The sequence below is a fragment of the Cydia strobilella genome, chromosome 8 (assembly GCF_947568885.1).
Source record: "Cydia strobilella chromosome 8, ilCydStro3.1, whole genome shotgun sequence".
Lineage (NCBI taxonomy): Eukaryota > Metazoa > Arthropoda > Insecta > Lepidoptera > Tortricidae > Cydia > Cydia strobilella.
In genome coordinates this window covers 2,724,204-2,749,859 of record NC_086048.1, presented here as the reverse complement: position 1 = coordinate 2,749,859, position 25,656 = coordinate 2,724,204, and the positions used below count along the sequence as shown (strand labels likewise).

The window sequence follows — 25,656 nt, the reverse complement described above, 5'->3', positions numbered from 1 at the left end:
CGCCTGCAGCAGCGAAAAACAACGTTGGAATAAATTGCGTTTGTTGCTGTCTTTATCAATCAAAATAAATCATCCTGTCCTAGCTGGTTTCGGCCACGGCGACTGGGTTTGTATGTAATTTTGATATTGACTATTATCCCTTGTGTGTAATTTTGATATTGACTATATCAATTCATTAATTGGTACCAATTGTATTTATTTATTTCTTGTTTAAAATTTAATTCAATGAATGTTTGTTATATTCTTGATTCAGTTGAAATTTTCACAGATGATGTATTTCTGTTGCCGCTATAACAACAAATACTAAAAAAAATAGAACCCTAGGTGGGCGAGTCCGACTCGCACTTGGCCGGTTTCATTTTAAGTTTTTGTAGTCATAATTTATACCGTTTGAACACCGGAAAAAATAAAAATACTTTTGTAAACCTTCACATTATTTTATTAAAAAATATTTAAAACGTTGAAAAATTTTGAGCGTTTGAAACGCTCATAATTTGTGGCGCGAATTCGACAGAGCGTGATGACGTCACACGTTGGACGGTCCAACTGACGTTTGCTACTAATGACACTTATGTGAACTAATCGGTCGAACGCGTGACGTCACGTCACGTTTCGCGCGTTTCGCTCACTAGCTTTTCGCGGGCAAAATGTATTTTTTATTTGGTATTTTAAGCAATTAAATGATAATTTAATAACGGAAATGCATTTGTAACATGATATAACGGTAACAAACATCCGGATAAATAATATTTCGTTCAAACTTCATGCGTGAGGCTAATTAGAACACAAGCAGCGATGAACTGGGAAAGCTCTGTTCGTGAAAGAGATTTAGGGAGCTTAGAGCTTTTGAGTTTCAGAGCGGAATTTCAGAGTTGGCTTTTAGCGGATAAAGTTCCAACCGCTTTCGGATTGAGTGTTGTTTTGTTTCCTGTCTTAATTAGAAAGGTGTTTCTTTTGTATTTTTTTCTTCGAGATTTTTAGTGCGGATATATGTTTAGATAGTGTAATCGGCAGGAGCTAACCATGTCTGCGAAGCGGAGCGGAGTTGGTGGTACTGGGTTCTAATTTAATTGTCGATTTAGTTGTTGAATTATTGTTTTCGTTAGATTTTGATCAAATTTGAAAAGCACCTTATTCTGGGCGGATATAAGTCAAAACGTGTCCTTAAAAAAATATTTTCCAATAAGTTACAAAATGTATGGTATTTTGTAACTTATTGGAAAATATTTAATATTTTTCGAAATTCAGTGGAAGAATTGCGCTTATATTGAACAGAATAGGGAACTAATGTTGAATTTGATAACTAAATCTAGTTAAATAGATAGAAAATGAGCAATTTATTACAATAAATGGAAACCTTAAAAATATATGGGTTTAATAAATAAATACATCAGTTTAAAAAAAAAAACTTCCAAATAGGAAAAAATAATGGTACCATTCGATTCCTTACATTTTATTTAAAAAAAATTGCACGGCAACAATATACATAAACGCAATATTTCACCGAAAAATCGCAATTTCCTTGTTTTCCACGACTTCTAATCTCTTCTAAGCGATAGCGACGTTACATGCTGACGTCACGATGTAATGTCATTTTGTATGAAGCGTTTCGAGAGTAAAGTGCGGGTGCCAGACTTTGACCATCATTTGTGATTTTTGTATTGTTTTAAGACAATGGATCCCATACAGACATTTGATCCTCAAAACAAACCTGATCGACTGATAGCATTCATAAAAATTGTAGAATACCCTATTGAGGTACAGTCGCCATCAGATATATCGGAGCGGCCAAGGTGCTCAGAAATATCTGAACACGCCTCTATTGTCAGGGCGTTAGAGTGCGTGTTCAGATAATGTGAACACCTTGGCCGCTCCGATATATCTGATGGCGACTGTACATAAGCGCTCCTGTAGAAATTTAGTATGGGAGCTGGATCATTTATTTCAATTGCGCCCATAATTACTCGTGTAAATTGTGTGCAACTGGGGGGGCGTTCAAATATTACGTAACGCAAATTTCGAAAAATTTTGAACCCCCCTCCCCCCGTGTAACGCGCCGTAACGTTTTCCTGTACCCCCCCCCCCCCCCCCCCTCCCCTTACCTAAAAGTTACGTAACACCAAAGCGCCCATTTGTACCTAAAAGTCACAATTATGTTTGGGAAAGTATAATCATAAAATTGAAGAGAGAGAGGGAGAGAGAATGAGAGACCGTGTATTAGGAATGTTATAGCATGAAAGTAAAGGAAGCGAAAGAGGTATGTCAGGATCGTAGCAAGTGGAAATCCGTGGTCTCAGCCTAATACCCCTCCGGGAAATAGGCGTAATTATAATGATATTTATTTAAAAAAACGCCTTGTTCCAAACCTCCCTCCCGCCCCTGTAACGCATCGTAACGTTTTAAAAGACCCCCCCCCCCCCATTGCGTTACGTAATATTTGAACGCCCCCCGGGCTATTACAGTACAAAATGGTGTAGAATACAAATTCGGTTGAGTTGCCCGTATCGTAGCATTTTACAAGTAAAATTGCACCTATTTGTAATGCGCTTCGTAAACGCTTCATAGTACTCTAGAGAAATAAGTAAGTAAGCTTAGAGTTCACTCTATACATTAGGTTTCTTCCTTAATAAATAATAAGTTATTACGTTTAAAACTAAAGTTAATACTTATTAAGCTTAAATCAGTTACAGTTATTACAAATCAGTAATCGCAAAGCTCGCTTAAATCTTATATAAATGGGTATTTATTTATGTATAGAGTGAGCACTCCAAGCTTATTTATTTCTGTATGATACTGTCTGTGTAGTCTGTGCAGAACCTAGGAGGTTAAGTAGGATGATTTATTAAGTCCCCGGCAAGCTCGGTTCTCTATACAAACGTAGTTACGCTCTCATTTTAAACCGATTAGCTAGATTGCTCTGAAACTTGGCGCTTACAATAGGATAAGGTATATCTGTAATTAGTTTATGTAGCTTCAAATACCATAGTTAGAATAATACTGCGAATTCAAGTTTTTCATACGAAACTTCTTTTTGCTCTATTTTATTTGTTTTATAAACTGGAGCTATATAAACTAATTACAGATCTACATATACCTCATGTCATTGTATGTGCAAAGTTTCATTACAATCCAACACGTAGTTTTAAAATGAGAACGAAACTCCGTTTGAATGGGAAGGTGAAATTCGGCCGAGCTTGCCGGGGACTCGGGGATCTTAAATAATTGTATGTAAACGATTGAAGTAGTTTGTTATTTAATTGTAAAATTGCTGCGCCCTTGCAGGGTATATATTATATAATTTTATGTAATACATTCGCAATGAACGCCGGAGGTAAAACTTAAATACGCGATTAAGTCCCGTTTTACAATTTAATACATACATACATACATATAATCACGCCTATTTCCCGGAGGGGTAGGCAGAGACCACGGATTTCCACTTGCTACGATCCTGACATACCTCTTTCGCTTCCTTTACTTTCATAACACAAATAATAATACACAATTTCTACACATTATTAATGTGTAGAAATCGTGAAAATTTAAATCAGTTGTCGTGTCTTGTCCTGTCTCCGTCTAGTAAGTAGTAGGGGTAGTCTGTGATCGCTAGTGTCCCACAGATTCGAGTACACAGAAATAGGAAGACGGATTACCACTCAGCGTGTGACAGTAATACGATTCGACGACAAAGGGAGATATATCGTCTACTTAAGATAGATTGTGGCGATAATGTAGATGTGTGAGATTGCTTTCTGATAATTTTGGCAATTCTTTACTAGACTGTACAGTCGCCATCAGATATATTGGAGCGGCCAAGGTGCTCACAAATATCTGATCACGCCTCTATTGTCTGGGCGTTAGAGTGCGTGTTCAGATATTGTGAACACCTTGCCCGCTCCGATAATTCCGATGGCGACTGTACTCACGACTTCAACCGCACAGAAGTAGGTAGTTAATTATAGGTAGCGTTCGAATTTGGACTGCACCAGCGGTATTGAAGCTGACGACTGCATTACTGCTCAAATATCCAGGCAGCAACATAGGCTTTGACATTTGTGGCGGCATTGCAGTCGGCAGTAAATGCCAAGATCAGTGTGGCTACCTGTTTTTTTAAAGATCTCGAACGTTGATTTAAAAAAAAAATACAAAAAATTTAACTGTTCATTTAATCACATTATATAATATTAAACTTCTACTAATCTTAAATTAAAAAGATTTTTGATTTAAGTATTCTTATATTAAATGAAAAATGAAAAAAATGAAAAAATGAAAAATATATTTATTTTGCACACAAAGATGGGAATTTGCAGATGGAGTATACATGAGGTCCAGGTTGCGCGCATACAGCGGTACATTTATAACAGTATGAACAGGGGTCCCCAAACTAGGCATAGCCTGTATCTTGGGCGACCAGTTAGTGAATTAAAAACTAGATTGAAAAAAAAAAGTATGTCTAAAGGTGAAGATAGGTGCTAATGCTAATAACCTTAGCTGGCTTAGCTACTAGGGATTTACGTTGGTCAGTCTGTCAGTCAAGTCTCTTAAGGCTAAGTGTCTATACCTATAGGTTAAGTAACATAGAGTACCACTACATATGGACAGAAATTGAGGCTTATGTCCGCGAAACTTAAAGCATTATACATATTAATTTTTTTTGTTTAAGTTCAGGTTCAATTGAGTTTGGTTTAAAATAATTTGGTTAGGTTACAAATTTACTTGATAATTATGCCTTTGTCCCTTAATTCACTGTGATTTAAATGAGAACGACCATTCAAGCATGAAATCGAATGCTATGCGTCTAATTGTTTCATTAAAATACCCATCCAATTTAGCCCTATCTTTACAACCCAGCTTGTGCTACTTTTAACTAGGGTAAGGTCAAAATTCATTTGGGAATAATCCCCGGCGGGGGATTAAACTGGGGCTTGTGGTTCGGTCAATTGTGTTTTTTGAAATACAAACTATAGCCAGCTTGAAATGAATGTATAGGTAGTGTGATACCTTTGGGTATGGTGCTTTACGCACACTAGTGTCCCACCCCCTCTACCTGGCACAACCCCCCCTTTTACCATGAAATATGTCCCGGTTGACAATTTATTTTTGGGGAAAGTATACAATATAGGAATAGTGTCAATGAAAGAAATAATCTTTATTAAATTCTCAACAAATAACAACTTGCAATCCGGAGGTCGCGGGTTCAAACCCCGGCTCGTACTAATGCGTTTTTCTGAGCTTATAAGTACGATATATCATTTGATATTTACCACTTTACCATTCGCTTTTAGGTGAAGGAAAACATCGTGAGGAAATATTAGGACTAATCCCAATAAGGCCTAGTTTACCCTCTGGGTTGGAAGGTCAGATGGCAGTCGCTTTTGTAAAAATTAGTGCCTACGTCAATTCTTGGGATTAGTTGCCAAGCGGTTACGGACCCCAGGCTCCCGTGAGCCGTCGTAAAATGCCAGGACAACGCGAGGAAGACGATGAAATGTTCATATACGTTATGACTCCCTTTTTGCACATTTCAATAGGGATGATGACACATCCCTAAGAATTTACCATGTGTAATTTTAAGTGCAGTTGTATATTGTGAGATAAATGTATATTTATTTTCTATTAAAACAATAAAGTGAGATAATGACCTAAACTAAAAAACTTACAAATAAAAAATCTGACCTAGGTCTCGGTCGTGTGGTAGGGTGCCCAGAAGGCTGGCCGCATTTCCGCGCTGTATAGCTATGCTGATGCGCTGCGCGAAATAGTGACCAGCCCTCTGGTCACCGGAAGCCTCAATAAGACGCGCTGATATCTATTTGTGGAGTCGGCGCGCACTTGGCCCCCACGGCCCCAGGGTTTCAACCCCAAACGCCGCAAACAAGTAGCTACTGCCAATGGCAGCATACTTGCGACGTTTGAGGTTTTCGGCTGAAGATGCAGCCGCACCAGCATCAACTTTGGTGCCCGTAATGTGGGACGGCGCCAGGGTGTCCCAGCATCCCAGACAAGGGGCCGACCCATACTTCAAGGCACCAAAGTCATTCTGTCGGGCCTCTTGCCGTCGTCCCTGGTCAGACCATTGAAGAACTGTTAATTGTTTTCAGAACAACTAAGTAAAGACAAAATAAGCAAAAGTGCAACTTCACCGCCTAAGAGTGAACGTTTTCAACGTGCCAAAGCTATTAAAAACACATTGTATCAGTTCATATTGTGTTCCCAACACAATTAGAAACCTTTTGTGTATGCGGCGTCTGTTCCTAAGTTATTGAGTGCCATTACTGCCTTCGTAAGTGCCTATTTGCAACAGACTACCTTTAAAAGACACCGAACGTACCATTAGTTAAGTGTCAACATCTGCACATAAAGTTCCTCTGATACTTGTTAGACTGAGTGGCTGATGTCAGTTTCATATTTTACCATTTCTGTATATAAAGTTAATGACTGATGTCAAATCAATCAAACATTTAATATTCGAACGAATCGAACGACCCATAAAACTTTCACACTCAGTCACTCAACAGATATAGAGCGTAGCGTTCTCATAGATACCGTCAACATCAAATAGTCAATTAATCAATCAATCGTTTATTTGCACATAAAACATAATATAATGCATGCAAATACATTTATAAGACACATTACTCCAACGGTAATGTCAAAATTAATTACACAATCTCAAAGAAAATACATGATGATGATGATACAGTGATGGCCAAAGTAGCCAAATTTACCGGAACACATGCTTATTACTGTGGCACAGGGCGGACACGCTATACATCAAAAATCACTTGCATTTCTATGTGTGAACGGCACCTCTAAATATACACGCGTCATGCGTCATAGTGTAAGTTGCTTAAAAATAGCCGGCCGGCAAACAGCCGTCAATCTGGTCGCGGGGCGAGGTAATTCGAGTCGAGGCGGGGCGGTGCGTGGCCGTTCTGTGTGATAATACTATTCCTTTTTCTGTGACTGTGGTATCAAAGGTGTGTTACGATGTATTTGGGCACTTTGGTCGTCACCATCTGTTTGATGACTGTACTGCATAAGTGCTGGAGCACCTATACATGATGGTTGCTTCATCTAATCGAGTACCGTAAAACCACCGAAGTATAGTCAAAAAGCTCTCAACTGAGCGTGTCTTAAAAAAAATGCCACACAAATTTTGTATTTTTTCATAAATCTTGTATTTCTACTCAGAATCACGAGCTCTTTCGATACTAATGGGATAAAAAAGTGTCCCAAGTTTTTTTTCTATTGTGTTACCATTTCCCCATATACTTTGTATGGCGGTAACAAAAAGAAGTGTTTGAAAAATGTATGGAAATTTTGGGACATTTTTCTTCTTCTGTAAGGATAGAAAGGGCTCGTGATCCTGACTAGAAATAACACAAGTGGCAAAAAAGGTCACATAAAAAAATGGCAAAGAACGCTCAACTATGTTCAAAAATTAACATGAATATCTTCGTTCAATATTAGTACTTTAAAGTCGTAGTCGATGTTTTCATAAATTGTGGACCATCTGGGATATAGTCGGGTGGTGTTACAGTAAGTGATCTGCGGTAAAAAGAACAATTTTGTAGAAATATTTTTAAGCTTAAGCGATTGCCAAGTTTTACCAATTCTTTCAACGTAATGTTTTGAAGGTATACTAGGTATTACAATCTTGGAGAAATCAAATTTGCGCCGTAATCTCACCCTACTAATGTAAATGAGAATGTTTTACATTTTATTATTTTGAAATATCAAAATATTAAGCATCTCAGATGTCAGACTTGAATAATTAAACACCATTTAATATCAGAGTATTTAAATAATTTTATCATAAGCTGTTCTTGGGAGTAAACCATTAAAGAACGTACATTTTTACATCAATTACTTACATGTCCGTACATATTTACGCGAGCGATATGCACAGGCGAATGACATCATTTAAATATTAATATCTGGGAGAACGAGCTTTGCTCGGAAAACATATAAAAACTCAAAAATGCGCGTTTTCCCAGAGATAAGACATCAAAGATAAGAGAAGATATGCAAAGCTAGATCGATTTTTCGCCCCCGAAAACCCCCATATAGCAAATTTCATCGAAATCGTTAGAGCCGTTTCCGAGATCCTCGAAATATGTATATACTTATATATAAGAATTGCTCGTTTAAAGGTATAAGATTTTGCTGTCAAAATTGGTGTCCCTCTCTTACTCACATGTTAGAGAAAGACACCAATAGTTGCCGGCCACATATTGCATTGAAAATATGGCCCGTCACAGGCCCCATAAGTTTGAACTGGCCTCCCGTACTCATAAATACGAAATATGAAGTAAATTATATACTTAAGTACCTAAAGATAAAAGGGCCAAAATTATTTCGAGTGTTTTGTGTTTTCCCCAAAAAATATATCCGAATGAAGTTTCTTGAATGAGACGAGAAAATGTGTATTATTTTTTTCTTCAAATATTTATTACAACGAAAGACACACGTATACAGGTTGGCCCAAAACTATGTTGACAAAGATTTTTTTACTGTGCATATTGTTGATAATTTAAAAAAAATGTTTGCGTTTGTGTATCAAAACCAAAGGATAATAGTTTGAAGATAATAAGTTGTGTTTCAGTTAAATGGCTGTAGTTTTAATTTTTGGTGACATTTTGAAAAGATGTGTGAGTGAGAAAATATTTCAATATTTTTTTTGTCAATGGGCTTTTTTGAGATGAGTTTCATATGACCGAAAACCCATACCTGACTGAAAAAAAAGCCTAAACAGAAAGATCCAGTAATATTTGAGTCGGCAAAAGGGTGTATTACAGGGTTTTCAATATACATTTTTTTGAGAAAACTTGGTCAAGCGACGTCATTGTTTTCCCACAAAGTAAACATACTTACCCCCAAGGTCATATTATTTATTTATGTAGGTAAACTTAATCACAGTTCATACAAAAACCTACATTTTAATTTTTTTCATACATGTTTTTTACAAAATATCAATGAAAATTAAGACCACCGTCTTTTTTGATTTCCTTTAGCATTGATTTGTTAAATCGACAATATACCGCAGTGAAATTAAATACGTATTTTGAGACGTCCTGTATTAACTACTTATCATATATGGCTATAAAAAATAATCAATAAAGCACTAAAGTGGGCCCCAGCCTACATAAGAGCAGCTATTAATAGAGTAAAGCCTGCATTGTTAGTCTGCATATCTAGGTCACACAATATCGGTAGTTTCGAGAAACCTAGATATGAGATTGGCTCTGAGGCAGCAACAATACCATTACTCGTAACCAAAGAGGATATAATAGGATAGAGCGGTACTGTCATAGTAAATTTTGTAGCCACAGTAAAGTCACTGCCATCTATCGACACGCGATTAAAACTAAAAATAAAAATATCAAAAAAAATATATATGGATAAATGATTTTTTTATTTGCAAAAATTGCATTAATTATTTTTATATTATTTTGAATTTTTGACCCATGTTCTTTCACTGATATGCGTTTAAATTGTTAAATAACAAACGTAACCGTCAACGCCATCTATACGAGAGTAGGCCAAAGGTAGTGGCGCCATCAGATCGAGAATCAAATTTTCTTGATTTTCGAGGCACGTTTATTTCTTAAACTGTATCCATCTATTACGGAGTTATATCTATCTTTGCTCGTAACAGACCAATAGGTACAAATGGAATCTTGAATCTTGATATGGCCTTCATTTGTGTCAATAAAAATTATTTTGTTACTTTGATTTTTGTATGGTGTTTCCGACATTTCGACTGTTCCTTCTACAATACGGGCACTTTAAAACAATTCTAACTACATAAAATGTTAATTTGGGGTTTACAAACTAAAAAAAAAACCCTTCCTAGAAAACAGCAGCTGAAATATTTTTAAATACCAATCTTTGTTTGCAAAAAATCTATAACGTAAGTTAGGGGTCATCCATTAATTACATCACACGTTTAGGGGGGAAGGGGGTCAAGAAAATGTGACATGTTGTGACAAGGGGGAGGGGAGAGTCACAAACTTTGTGACATGGTACCACACTGAAAACCTAAAAACAGTTTGTTCAGAATCGATAGGAGAATCGATCGTGCTATGTTTTAATGGGGGTAATTTTTTTTTACATGCCCATTCTACAGGTTTGTAATGCAACAATATCAATAACTAGCATTTGACACGTTATTTGTCAATGAGCAACACCCTTAACTGGCCATTGGTAAACCTTATCTCGTTGCAGTAAGGAATGCAAATGGTCTGTCAACAGTGTTTTCGATGGTAACTAGCAATTAGCCTCATGCATGAAGTTTATATTTGAACGAAATATGTTTTATTTGGATGTTTGTTACCGTTATATCATGTTACAAATGCATTTCCGTTTTTAAATTACCATTGAATTACTTAAAATTATAAATAAAAAGTACAAAAATTTGCCCGCGAAAAGCTAGTGAGCGAAACGCTCGAAACGCCACGTGACGTCACGCGTTCGACAGATTAGTGTCATTAGTAGCAAACGTCAGTTGGGCCGCCCAACGTGTGACGTCATCACGCTCTGTCGAATTCGCGCCAAAAATTATGAGCGTTTCAACCGCTCAAAAATTTTCAACGTTTTAAATATTTTTTAATAAAATAATGTTAAGGTTTACAAAAGTATTTTTATCATTTCCGGTGTTCCAACGATATAAATTATGAATCCAAAAATAAAAATAAATTCATGCATGGAGCTAATTGTTTGATGTCACTTAAACGACGAAGCATCTTGTGTAGAATTACCAGTCGAATAGAATTGTTGAGAAAACTAAACAACTAATATTTTTTTTAAATATTTATCGGATTAAAAAATGAATACTCAAGATGAGTTCAAAATAAATAAAAACTGTTGGGGTGTCTCAGGTTTTCAGTGGCTCAAGTAACACCGTATAACGTTATATAAAATTTAATTTCTTGGCCTAATCTTTGTCGTACTCTAAGGCATAAAAATCACTAGTTTATTACTTTTATTAGATTTTCTTCTCAGCTCAACTCAGACTCTATAAGCCTAAGAAGCAACTTTTTTTTTCAAGATTTAAAAGCGTGAAGAGGTTATTTTAAAGCGTGGGGTATTTTCAATTATTACAGCTCCATTCATCCTCGGCCGCGCAACAACACAGCCATTTGTGAATTGTCTGTCTGTGTCAGAAATTAATTATGTAGCGGCGGTATTTCAAGGGGCCCATTTACAAATTAGTTTCTTGGGAATTGTCTGTAAACTTTACACACTTCTGTGGAGTACTTGTTTAAAACAGAATAGAAAATATATGTATTTTATAATTCATATATTTATTGCATCCATGATACACAGGTGTCACATAATAATTAGTTTTTCCCCTCACTAGCTCGGAATGTTGTTTTTTATCATTTAATACAAGCGGGGAAAACGCGTTTTATCCACTAGTGGGGAAAGTAATTTGACCTTGGATGGAGCGTGTTTAAGTAGCTTGACAGATAACAAAACGTAAAACGCTCCTGATAATGGTTCGTTCGATATTATTTATCATTAAATAAATGGTTTGAGAATCTAATAAAAAATACCAAATTTAGCTTTATTTAATGATTTTAAGTCAAACCTTAAAATTCCATAAGAAACGTTTGTTTTTCTATAATGATGTTTAATATAATTCTGAACGCACGAGCACATAACTTCTAGAGTTTTCTGTTATAATATCGTAAGGAAATGAGTGATTCCAGTGATGAAGATGATCTAACAACTGTGGATGTTGCACTTTCCTCGCTATAGTGAGGTGAAAAGTTATGTGTTACACACGGGCGCAAATGTATTTTACTTCTTGTGTGTTAAAACACTCGCTACGCTCAGGTTTCTATTTTAGAACCACATACTTCGCTCGTGGTTCAACTATAGAATCCTTTCGCTTGCTCGTGTTTCAATTCTACACTCGCGGGTAAAATACAACTTTGCACCCTTGTATAACAAATAACTATTACATGAGCCCTGGGGCCCATTTCTAGAACGGTGTTATACTAATAATAATAGTCCACCAACTGTCAAATCGTATGGGTTACCATGGCAACACACTAATAATATTAGACTTATTAGTTCAAAAGATGGGCCCCCGGTGCCCCTGGTAGGACACATAACAGCAATATTCTTAAATCTAATAATTGGACTTATGTATATACTCGTAGGTACCCCATAGTTTTTTAAGTAACTATAGATAGATGCCTAAGAATTTATATGATAGTCAAATTAAATATTTGTACATTTAATTTGGCAGTCACTATCATAAATGGTACCACGTAAACGAAATTAATAACTAGCTTAAATCTACAATAGACCCTCGAGGCATGGTACCAAGGATAAATTAACAAAAAGATTATAAAATACTAGAATATTAATAACCTTAGAGGATATATCCATAACGGAGTAGCCATTAACAGGCGTTCCCCTCTGTCCAAAATAGTCGGCCAATGCTCATACACAATGCATGGAGACTATATAAAGGAGCCAAATCTCTATGTATCAAAAGTGTCCATAAAAAAACAGTAATTAGGCGGCGCCACCATACACCGAAATACTACCAAAAACTACCTACGTAATTTGGTCGGGTTATTTGTTGCCTTATATGGTTCATGTTATACTCATGTCCCAGAGCCTAACTAGCGCCACCGGAGAGATTAAGAACTATTATTTAAAGCTGAAAGCGGTCACTTTTGCAACAATTCTGCCATAACAGATTGGCGTCCTTTCTATACCATCCATACACAATGTATGGATTGACGTTTATCTGACATGGCTATTTTGACGTTACGTATACATTTGACGTTCCCCTCCCCCGCAAAAATTGGCAGACTGTTTTATACAGCAAATTACAGATACGGCGTCTCCATTGGTTATATCCTCCAAGTTAATAACAGAGAACCTCATTTTAGATAAAACCTCAAATTTGTAAACTTTTCGGTATAAACCAATTATAATTTTGTAGGCATATCATTTTGATGTTAGCACAGAGGGACTCTTAATATTAGATACGCATGTTTGTATAGGATAATATGATTCTAGAATAAGTGTATACTTTAGTTCATTTTGTTAAGCTATGAAGCCGGTTAAAAATATTATACTTGTTATTAAAATAAGTTACTATTATACCCACCACTGTCCAAGGGGCCTACTGACTATCAGTCCGCCGGACGATATTGGCCTGTCAGTTGTTCGGAACTGTCAAATTCTTGTTCCAACTGACAGGCCGATAACGTCCGGCGGACTGATAATCAGTGGGCCCCTTAAAACAAAACGAATTGGAACTAGGGGCCTACCAGACGCAACAAGAGAGGGCCCCTTTTTTTTAACGATGTTGTTACGCATACCCCCTGTGGCCTAGAGAGACGTCGGGGGTTATGTGGGACTCCCATCTCCCATTCCTTTCTCTTAGCGAGAAAAGGGGGAGAAGTCCTACCCACTAAACCCACATCGGCTTTACCCGCATTGGCGTATGGGAGACGTCATCGCGGCGGCGTCATTCTATCATGACGCCCCCGACAGCCCAACCAGCTTAAGCTGGGTCAACCGCACCAGAACGAAGAAGAGACGGCCCCTGCTAGGTGGACTAAAAATCATTTTAAACTTCTTTTAACTTACAGGAGAATTCTTATTTTAAAAACAGGTTAAAGACTGGAATAGATGTGGGTCTGATCAAAAGTGACATTTCTTTCATGGAGACTATATAAAGGAGCCAAATCTCTATGTATGAAAAGTGTCCATCCAAAAACAGTAATTAGGCGGCGCCACCATACACCGAAATACTACCAAAAACAACCTACGTAATTTGGTCGGGTTATTTGTTGGTTAATGTTATACTCATGTCCCAGAGCCTAACTAGCGCCACCGGAGAGATTAGGAACTATTATTTAAAGCTGAAAGCGGTCACTTTTGCAACAATTCTGCCATAAGAGATTGGCATCCTTTCTATACCATCCATAATTTCTTTAACCAAAAACGTCACTTGACAGTAAAAGATCAGATCTAATTCTTAACCTATTATTAAAACCAGAATACGTCTGTTATATGATAGGTTTACATAAAAAGTGTATCGGTTATTCCACACTTTGACTAATGCAAACCAAAAAAAGCTTATTCAATATTCTGCCACCAGAGTGCAGCACTAGCCTTTTTAGTGTACATACTGTACCTTTTACAGGTTTTTGACAAGTTTTCAGAGATAACAAAATATAATATGACATGGATGCATAAAGGCGGTTTACTTACAGAGGACCTACCGGGAAACGCGAATCCGAAATGTCGCTATCTGCCTCTTTATCGTTAGAATATGCAAGTAACAGAGATGTTAGATAACGATATAGATTTTCTTGTTTCGCGATAGACCCTCAAATTGTGGTAGTGGCGCCCCTACGCAGAGTTTCGCGTAATATTCCCTATTGTAATCCAATTAGGATCAATTTTGGATTAAATTAAGACAAGCTGACTAGGGCACCAAGTCAAAGTTCTATATTAGTTTCTAAAAGTAGAACGACTCCAAGGATAGATCCAAAACTTATACCGAGAAGTAACCGCCAGTGGGTCCTTGTTCGTGTGATACAGAGACAAATAAATAAAACAGACTGGTTGTCTTTACACATAGTATAGTTATTGTATCTCATTACTTGTGTCATTCTCAACCAAAAGGACGAGGAGGAAAACGTCACATCTATTTTTAGATGGCGTTAAGACGAAAGTGGAGGACCCCCGCGAAATCGCCTTTTCATACAAACGTAGTCCTCATTTTCCTCTTTGGATATTAACATTGTTAAAAATATTTTGACACAATTTGTTGTATTTCAACCACAGCTATGCCCCTACGTTTGATGTATGATTATTGTAAGACTTAGGAGCATTTAAAAATTTGTATGTAATCTGTTTTTCGCTCCTAATTTTGACAATAATCAAAAAATCAAGAAAAGTCAAACATAGGGACATAGCTATGGTTCATATCTACATCACATTTTGTAAAATTATTTTCCATTATGTCAATCTCCAGAGGAAAATGGGGACTACGTTTGTATGGAGAAACGACCGTCCTCTTTCCTTTTAATTGCGGTGGCGTTCATTATAGTCATTATCTGTGAAAATTTCAACAGTCTAACTGTCATCACGGTTCATGAGAGACAGCCTGGTGACAGATAGACAGAATTTTCACAGATAATGTATTTCTGTTGCCGCTATAACAACAAATACTAAAAAAGTACGGAACCCTCGGTGGGCGAGTCAGACTCGCACTTGGCTGGTTTTTAAGCAACTTACTCACACAATGACGCATGCCGCGTGTACAGACGTGCCGTTCACACATAGAAATGCGAGTGATTTTTGATGTATAGCGTGTCCGCCCTGTGCCCAAGCGTTGAGTTCGGAATAACAGAGATTGATAGTCTGATTTTGTAGTTATCTCTGATGCAATCATAGCATTTTGCTTACATATTTATATCTGGCAATATGCCACGGATTGTTAAAATGTTATATATTGCCAGGACTGTTGGCTCGATAAAATAATATGGAATACTCTGAATTTATGATTTTATTACAACACAACCGTATTGGAAGTTTTTGTGCAAAGAAGTCGTAAATCTGTGGGACGAGATTTATTTAGCCAATATGAATGTGGGGCTTTTCCCGTGAATATTGATACGAATATTATAGCATTTTTATGTAACAAGCATCAACTGGCTCTTGAAGATTTTATAATACTAAATACAATTATAATAACTAAGGTTAAAAATGCTGCCTGCCTACGAAGAAGGTCCCGGGTTCGAATTCTGGTAAGGGAATTTTTTTATGTGTTCATCACGATTTTGTTCCTGAAATATGGATGTTATCTATTGTATGTATACATATGTGACGTTTTCAACCAAAAGGTACCACATTTTGTCGCTTGTTGATAACGTTGATTTCTAATTGAAGCTATATGGAAATAGCGCCTTACTGACAAGCGACAATAAGTACCCTTTTGGTTGAGAATGGCACAAATATTTACTTATATAAGTATGCATATCGTCGCCTAGTACCCATAGTACAAACATTGCTTAGTTGCGGGCTTGACCTGACCTGTGTAAGTTTGTCCCCAAATATTTAAATATAACTTAATTAATTTAAATAAAATAAAATAGCCAGCCATAGAGTTGACTATGCCGACGCTTGCGAGACGCTAGTGTAGGGTCTCTCTTACTGCTTTATACTTTACTGTGAGGCTTGATCGCATTACGCCCCCCACTTTGGCCGCGCCGCAAACGCCATGGCGTAATTCAGCGTGAGCGAAGCGAGATACTGTAACTATGGACCATGTAAATCGACTGAAGCGAATATGAGTACATTTTACATGAAATCGTCTTTTTGTTTTGTAGTATCTACTAGTTGTGGTCGTGAACATTTCGCACACGAAAATATTCAGCAAATAGGCGTAACGCACATAAAAAAAGTACAAATTTAATGGAGTTTTTGATGCATAAGGCCGTATCGTATACACGAAGTTGGGAGTTACGCCCGAATGTCTCACAACTCACAATAGTTGTTTAAATTGGTGGATATGGCAAAATGCGATGGAAAAATGTGTTTAAGCATAGTCTTCTACAGCACCATTACCCAGCCAGTGTTAGGTAGACCTAGGTGTGTATGGGTAAACCCCGAATTTTCGGATTTACCCAAGAGACTTGGGTAATACTAGTTATACCCGGGTAAACTTAAGTTTAATCAACCTTCTAACATTACCCGTAACATATATATTCCGTCGCTGCTTCTGAATAACTACCTATACTTATAGCCCTTTAAATGACACGCAAAACTTCACAGTGAAATAGGTCCTTTGAATGAATAAATGAGAATGAATGTAAGACCGTTATCAATTTTATTTCCACAGAGACTTGGCATTTGAGTTTAAGGGACCAGAACGGAGAACGAGATTAGGTTAAATGAGCCTTATATTGGTTTCGAATTTGTTAGAAGTATATTAAATACAAAAAAGGCCCTTTATTGAGTCACTTAGGGGAGGTTTGGGACACTTGAAATGCCGAGAAGTGTACCAATTTTAAAATTGAGAAGCGTTTAATACATATTCATTGGGTTTTTTTTGTCACATAAGGCTTTATTAAATCACATTTAGAAACGGGTCTATCGCGAATTTATTTTGTTACCTTTATTTACCGACGTTTCGACACAGGTTTCACTGGTCGTGGTCGCGGCTAACGACCAGTAAAACCTGTGTCGAAACGTCGGTAAATAAAGGTAACAAAATAAATTCGCGATAGACGCGTTTCTAAATGTGATTTAATATGTGTTTAAACCGCGAAAGTTTTAAATGTTATACATAAGGCTTTAGTTGAGTAATATAAGGAATGTTTTATCTAAGATCTCATTTATGTAGACGGCGCGTGAATTCGCATTCGATTTCAGTTATAGGTACTTATTGCGGACTATTGAGGTTATATCCTGCATCCGATTCAGACATTGAATTATTATCACTATAGAGAAGCCATGCGAAACATTGAAATTGTCGCAATCGTAACATGTACCACGAGACCAAAACGTCGTAAGTGCCGCAAAGTTCATGGCGCTTACGCGTTTAGGTCGCGAGATTCACGCTCTGCTTGTATGGTTTGTGGTCTAGACAGCAACAACTTATGGCGCAAAATACTGGTTTTCTGTGCCAGTTCTATACGTATAAATATTAATTCAAAGAATGTAGGTGTATATATTATGCCATACGATTAAATAAATGAATTCAGTTTGGCCGATAAAATACCGTTATATAATTTAAACTCGCATGCGGGTTCTCGCACCGTGTAAATAAAGGGGCCCACTGACTATCAGTCCGCCGCGCCGGATGATATCGGCCTGTCAGTTGTTCGGAACTGTCAATTTTTTCTTCTAACTGAAGGGCCGATATCGGCCCTAAAACTGGAGGTTTCTACTTTTCAGCCGGTGTTATTGAAATTCTTTCTTTACTTCGCCTTTCCATTTACTCCCTGAAATCATTCTCTAAATAAGTGAAATTAAAGAGAAATTTCATTAAAAAACCGGCCAAGTGCGTGTCGGACTCGCCCACCGAGGGTTCCGTACAAATTTAACTTATTATATATCAAAGATAGATATAACTCCGTAATAGATGGATACAGTCTAAGGAAAAAACGTGCCTCGAAAATCACGAAAATTTTATTCTCGATCAGATGGCGCCACTAGTTTTGGCCTACACTCGTATAGAGGGCGTTGACTGTTTCGTTTGTTATTTATAATTTTAACGCATACCAGTGAATGAACATGGGTCAAAATCATATAAAAATAATTAATGCAAATAAAAAAATCATTTATCGTATTTTTATAAATATTTATTTTTAGTTTTAAAGTGTGTCGACAGATGAATGTCGGCAGTGAATTTACTGGGGTTACAAAATTTACTATGACAGTACCGCTCTAGTATAAGTTACTCTATGTTATATATATTTTTTTTTACAAATTTATAGTTTTGAGATTTTTTGCTGTACATACTTGTAGTATAAGACGATATTACTTGCCAAATTTAATAGTTCTAGGTCAACGGGAAATAGCTAATAAATTTTGATTCCCTGGAGAATGTCGAAACATACGAATACCTTTTTTCCGGCATAAACGGCCGTATCTTTTTTTTACGTCAACTTAAAAGTTTGATTTTTTCACAGCTTCAAGGCACTGTAGACTTCATGGTTTTAATTTCAACTCGATACCTCCACGCATTCCCGAAATAAAGGATCTTGACAGACAGACAGACGGACGGACAATAAAGTGACCCTATAAGGGTTCCGTTTTTTCCTTTTGAGGTATAGTTAACGCTATCTCTACAGAGCTCGTTCACTTACCTGTACTAACAATGGCATTCTGTTAAACAAAAGCGATTATTTCTTTTGTGTGAGCGCGTGGCCTTTGTGATTGGGCGCGTGGCCATTGTGTGTGACCCTCAGGCACAAAGGCCAGCACGCGCTCACACAAAAGAAATAATGGCTTTTGTTTAACAGAATGCCATTGTTAGTACGTAAGTGAACGAGCTCAGTAGAGATAGCGTTAACTATACGAACGAGGACAGAAGTTTGTCTATTAAGGCTGTCTTTCCACAGAGACTGAAATGAGAGGAGACATGCGGGTATCAACCAATAAGCATTGGTTGTAATCCAGGGACGGAGAAGATGTGTACTGTGTACTACAACGAATGCTATTGGTCGATTCCCTCACTTCTCCTTCGTCAAATCCGTCTCAGTCAAGGGCCTGACACTTTTTGATAGAGAAAGATAGTCTTATTGCGATTCCTATAAGAGGAAAGAGAAAATAGTGCTATGCTGTCTTTATCACCGACCGGGCATTTTTTCATGGTCGGGTTATGGCATCATGTGGGCATGATAGCAAGGAGGCTATGGCGAAATATCGAAATTTATAAGTGAAAGAGAAAAGACATTGGACATGCAAACCGGATAAATTGCGTAGTATACATTTTATATGAATATTCTTTCTCTTACCCCCGGTCGCTCGGTAGCGCGTCTATAACTACTTGTATATACTATGTCTATGGTCTCAGTGAAAGGCGACTTATACCTAGTATATGTATCTGTTACTTAATCCCCGCTATTGTTAGAAATGCGTAATATCAAAAGTTACAGGTATAATAGGCAATTTTGTCTCACTAAGCCCGGCCATCACCAATTAACCTAATGGAGACTATCTATCTAAATAAATGCTCGCCTCGGCCTCGCTAATGTACCTATTGTTACCACGAAATATATTTAGTGGGCTATTCTATAAAAGACTGATGAAGATTGCCCATTTTAATTATGTTAAGTGCATAAACATACTAGTAGTTAATAGACGCGCCACCGAGCGACCGGGGGTAAGAGAAACAATATTCATATAAAATTTGGGCAGCATAGGATTTTTTCTCTATATAATAAGGTTATTAAACTACGTATTTAAAACGAGACTTTCTTATTAAGTATAGCGACAGTTCCGATACCCGGCTTCTGTATTTCATTAACTAAGAATACTAAGATTAAACCCTTTCGCTAGAAATTGCCTCGGCTAACTATCGAGGCGCCCCGCTGTGCCAGTATTAAAGCATTATAAGCTGTAGCAATTTTAATTTACGAGAGAAGAGGGTTTTAAAGCTGGCGTACATTTTTCGATAATCTGAAGATCGTAGGTATTAGATGTATTTAATAAGCAATTTGTATAATCATACAAAATTTTATGAAGCGGGTTAAGTTGGATCTAGTGAAAAAAAATCTCACTAGAGATAGATCTATTTTAGATCTGTTGGTTGGATCTATAGACAATAAAGGGTTATCATCTGCAGCTTAGTCTAGACTGTCTTATTTAACTAATTTATTTCAACTTAAAAAATAATAATTTGGACGTTATGTTATGCAATATCACAAAAGCTAGGTACTGATTAAATATACAAATTACTTTAATAAGCCATAAACATTATTTGTGTGTGACATAATATATATTTCAGATAAGTGCCCAGTCCAAAAGTTTGCCAATAAGCACCTCATGAAGCACAGCCTCAGCCACAAGCCGCTGGAGCGAGTGTATTTATGTAAAATTATTAAATTACTTTATAAAAGTTCCACACATACCATACGCATTTACGCAGAGATTTTGTTTTTAGGGTTCCGTACCCAAAGGGTAAAAACGGGACCCTATTACTAAGACTCCGCTATCTGCCTGTCCGTCTGTCACCAGGCTGTATCTCAAGAACCGTGATAGCTAGACAGTTGAAATTTTCACAGATGATGTATTTCTGTTGCCGCTATAACAACAAATACTAAAAACAGAATAAAATTAATATTTAAGTGGGGCTCCCATAAAACAAACTTGATTTTTTTGCCGTTTTTTGCGTAATGGTACGAAACCCTTCGTGCGCGAGTTCGACTCGCACTTGGCCGGTTTTTTTTTTTCACTTCACCTACCTTGACGCTTTTCGGTTTTGCCCTATGGTTGACTTGAGAGAATACCCATTCTAACAAAAGTTGTCAAAAAGTGACATCCGCTTGTATTACAAGTTACAAGCTTTTGAGAAACGGGCCCCTGTTGTACTTCTTTTATATGCAATATGGTGTAAAACCAATAAATTAATAAATAAGACACGCATTTAATAGATACATAATATTTAATTACCCTCAGGCCGGAGCTGTAACTTTCAGGTCGGTTTGCTACTTTCAGACCAGTCTTAAAGTTGCAAACCTTCAGACTGGTCAACTCTCACCGCTTATTAAGTATTTAAGGCTGAAATCTCATTGTGCATAGTAGGTAGCTGGGTTACCGCAATATTAAAAACCGGCCAAGTGCGAGTCGGACTCGCGCACCGAGGGTTCCGTACATTTTAGTATTTGTTGTTATAGCGGCAACAGAAATACATCATCTGTGAAAATTTCAACTGTCTAGCTATCACGGTTCATGAGATATAGCCTGGTGACAGACGGACAGACGGACAGCGGAGTCTTAGTAATAGGGTCCCATTTTTACCCTTTGGGTACGGAACCCTAAAAAGGATCGCTTTAAATCTTAAATTCCAATCTCGAGCCAGCTTATTCTATTTGGTCTCACAAAACCCGGGCAAATGAGTTTATATACCGACCAATATAGGATGAGCTCGAGATTCGTATGATTGCCGCCCGACCTATATAGCCCTTTAACAGGACCCCTAGTGTAAATTTGTGTCGTTTTCAAGCAAAAGGTACCAAATTGTCGCTTGCCATAAGGACGCTCTTTTTTCAATTTCAATTTATTTATTTTGCTAATATACACAGATACAATATTGGTCATGTCATTGTGGTACAAATTCATGAGTGCATATTACGCCACAATAGGCAGCTCTGACAGGTTATTCGTAGATACAGGCAATTTTCATCCTTATGGTAAGCGACAATGGTACCTTTTGATTGAAAACGTCACAATTTTCATTAGATAGCGTGACGGACGTACGCGTTTGCGTTGTCTCATTTTGTATGGGATTGTGAACAGCGCGCCAGGCGGGACATTTTGGAAACTCAAAATCCCATACAAAATCGCGCATACGTCACGTCACGCTCTCGAATGAAATTTACACTACCTACACCTACTACCTACAGACTTCAAATACGTGTAGATACAGTCAAAATCAAAAGTAGCTGATGTGATGAATCTATACGTACTTACAGAATAAATGTGTCCGCCAACTTCATCTGGTACCTACCTAATCTACCCATGTGTCTCGTGGGCAAATGAGTCCCCGGCAAGCTCGGTTCTCCACACAAACGTAGTTACGCTCTCATTTTAAAACGACTAGCTAGATTGCTCTGAAACTTTGTACTTACAATAAGATAAGGAATACCTAGGTCATAGCTTCAGATACCATAGTAAAAAAGACACAACGAATTTAAATTTTTCATACAAAACTTGTTTTTGCTCTATTTTATTCATTTTATAAACTGGAGCTATATAAACTAATTACAGACCTAGATATACCTCATGTCATTGTATATGCAAAGTTTCATTACAATCCAACACGTAGTTTTAAAATGAGAAAGAAACTCCGTTTGTATGGGAAGGTGAAATTCGGCCGAGCTTGCCTCTAAAGGGGCCCACTGACTATCAGCATAGAGTAACTTATACTAGAGCGGTACTGTCATAGTAAATTTTGTAACCCCAGTAAATTCACTGCCATCTGTCGACAAACTTTAAAACTAAAGATGAAGATTTATAAAAATACGATAAAATGTATTTAAATATGGATAAATGATTTTTTTTATTTGCATCAATTATTTTTATGATTTTGACCCATGTTCTTTCACTGATATGCGTTAAAATTGTTAAATAACAAACGAAACCGTCAACGCCATCTATACGACACTAGGCCAAAGCTAGTAGCGCCCTCTGAACGAGAATCAAATTTTCATGATTTTCGAGGCACGTTTTTTGCTTAGACTGTATCCATTTATTACGGAGTTATATCTATCTTTGCTATCAGTCCGCCGGACGATATCGGCCTGTCAGTTAAAACAAAAATTTGACAGTTCCGAACAACTGACAGGCCGATATCGTCCGGCGGACTGATAGTCAGTGGGCCCCTTAAGCCTTGCTAAGGGGGCCTCTTAATGAAAAAGGGCAGAAGTCTGGCACCGAATGTATTAATGTTGGTTATATAATCTATTAATCTGTATTAATGTTCGCCAGCGCTCGGCAAGCTATCGCGACTAATCCAGACTTCTGGAATTGTTCCGCCATTAATCTGTAGGTGATTTTGCACGGGGAGCGGTTGTAGATATAAAATGAAAAGGGAAATATCAACATTTTTTGCGGTTTTGCAATATTTGCGATCTAGTTCGAACTTATCGCGTAAAAACAAGGTTGGAAATATGGGTTTCATATCATGGTTGTCCTTAAATGTATGTCCTTTGTATTACGATATACTAAAATATTTATTTTATTCTGTTTTTAGTATTTGTTGTTATAGCGGCAACAGAAATACATCATCTGTGAACATTTCAACTGTCTAGCTATCACGGTTCATGAGATACAGCCTGGTGACAGACAGACGGACAGTGGAGTCTTAGTAATAGGGTCCCGTTTTTACCCTTTGGGTACGGAACCCTAAAAATTAACTAAGATTATGGTGGAGTTGTGTATGATTATCAAAATTACTTGGAAGTAGTCAGAATTACGCTTATAAATACCCCAAACACCCCAAATACCCCAAACACACCAAAAGGAAAAGTGGAAAAACTCACTGTCTCGGGCGAGACTCAAACTTGCAACCCCGGGGATACCATCCTGCCGCTCTACCAACTGAGCTACCGAGGCTTTTACCCGTTGACAGCGAATATCGCCACCATATACTTTATAATACAGTGTGAAAAAAAATTATGGGCCCTGGAGAGAAAGTGCCTTAAAACCTTAAGTTAGCTCATTTTAATTAAAGGAAATTTACTTATTTTAAAAAGAAACAAAACTGCATTCAAGGATTTTTTAAATTCGCTTGTCTCGCCCGGGAATCGAACCGACCAAAAATTCCAAAAAATAAACACTCGCTATTTTATTCTAGTTTTCGATACAGTTAACACTTGAATGATAACATTTCTCCAAGAAACATAATATCCATAAAATCGAATATTTAGTACTCATGGACAAGCAATATTTAAAAAAAAAAAAATCTTTGAATGCAGTTTTGTTTATTTTGAAAAGTAAAAGAATGTTTCCTTTAAGTAAAATGAGCTAACTTAAGGTTCCAGAGTTCCAAGTAACATTGGAAATTCACCAGTAACCCTGACTTATGTCACTTATGTTATGTGACTTATGTCAGGGTTACTGGTGAATTTCCAATGTTACTTGGAACTCTGGAAGTGTAATACTTTTACGGCAGATGTCGCTAGGCGCCTCCCTAAGGAGTATACAGGGTGGAAAAGTATAAACTTGCCGTTGTTCCAGATAGTGATCGACGCCGACCGCCGCCGGGCTTGCTATGAAGCGCAAACTATGCTCGGGTCCCTCGTTTAACTTCTCATGCGAAGACGACATGGAGGAGCTGAATGTGGTAAGTCTATCCTTTTCCTTCTCACTATTTTTACACAGTTCACTCCACTCTATCTCTCTTTTTCACTGACACACATACTCTCTCTGCCTGTCTCTGTATCTCTGCCCGAACATAGCAAACTGCAAATAGCCATCTCCCTCCTATACTGTACAATAAGATCCGAACAAGACACTTTATTAGGCTTTTGGAATTTGCGCGCAAAACACATTCTTAAGGAGCAGTCCGACGGCGAAAAACGAAATCTCTTCATCTGCCCTTCTGTAGATCAAATATGCAAGAGCGATAGAGAGACAGATAACGTTTAATAGTAGTAATGTTTCGTTTTCGTTTTTCGCTTTAGGCCCTAATATATAAGACTTTGAATGATATCACGTAAGAGTTCTGTTTCATTCTTCAAAGTGAATCTCTCGAAAGTTTCTGATAGCCTTTTTATCAACTGCAAATTTCAAGGGATGCACCTTACAGAAAGCGACAGAGACATTTTCTGTTCTTTTCTCTATGAGTTTAATATATAAAGGTTTATAGTTGTTGAAATCTACATAGATATACAAATTCGATACTTTAAATGTTTCAGTAAGAGCAGCTACTAAATACAACGTTTCGAAAAATAGCTAATGATTGTGAGTTTTGGTTGACAACGAATGCTACGGAAAATTATACTGTAAGGTATAGTTAATGCAAGAAAGCTGGCGTGGATTTGTATGAAAATTTTGGACAGTTCTAATCTCATACTCTATGAATTAAACAATGCTTTGCTTATAATATACCTATGTAGTAAAATTATTGTTATTTACTTTTAAGTTCTTGAAATGAAATTAATCGAAACTGAAACTACGTCTACTTAAATTAAATTAAAAATAACAGTAGTATAGAATAATATATTTGACTAAGACTAAAATTACAAAATATAATTGTATTATTCGATTTATAGAAATAATAGATATTGAATATCTCATTGCCGTAAGTTTCCAAGTCGGCGTATGAGACTAAAATAGTATATTTTTTCAGACTGAACATAGTTTCTACAGATAAAGGAAAACAAAAACATGAACAAGAAAAATTTAAGTTTTAGAATTAAATACTGTTTCAAACAA

The 25,656-nt window shown here is 37.0% G+C and overlaps 1 protein-coding gene and 1 long non-coding RNA gene across 2 annotated transcripts in view; both read left to right on the top strand.

Moving 5' to 3' along the window:
- LOC134743474 (uncharacterized) overlaps positions 1-25,656 on the top strand; it is a 78,288-nt gene that overhangs the window by 29,263 nt on the left and 23,369 nt on the right. The window contains exon 2 of the mRNA XM_063676920.1: positions 24,457-24,562. Within this exon, the coding sequence (XP_063532990.1) occupies positions 24,491-24,562 (72 nt within the window). The 5' untranslated portion in view covers positions 24,457-24,490. The remainder of the gene's footprint in view (positions 1-24,456; positions 24,563-25,656) is intronic.
- The window catches only part of LOC134743481 (uncharacterized), a 154,560-nt gene continuing 138,898 nt past the window's right edge, over positions 9,995-25,656 (top strand). The window contains exon 1 of the long non-coding RNA XR_010128018.1: positions 9,995-10,008. This is a non-coding gene — a long non-coding RNA (uncharacterized LOC134743481). The remainder of the gene's footprint in view (positions 10,009-25,656) is intronic.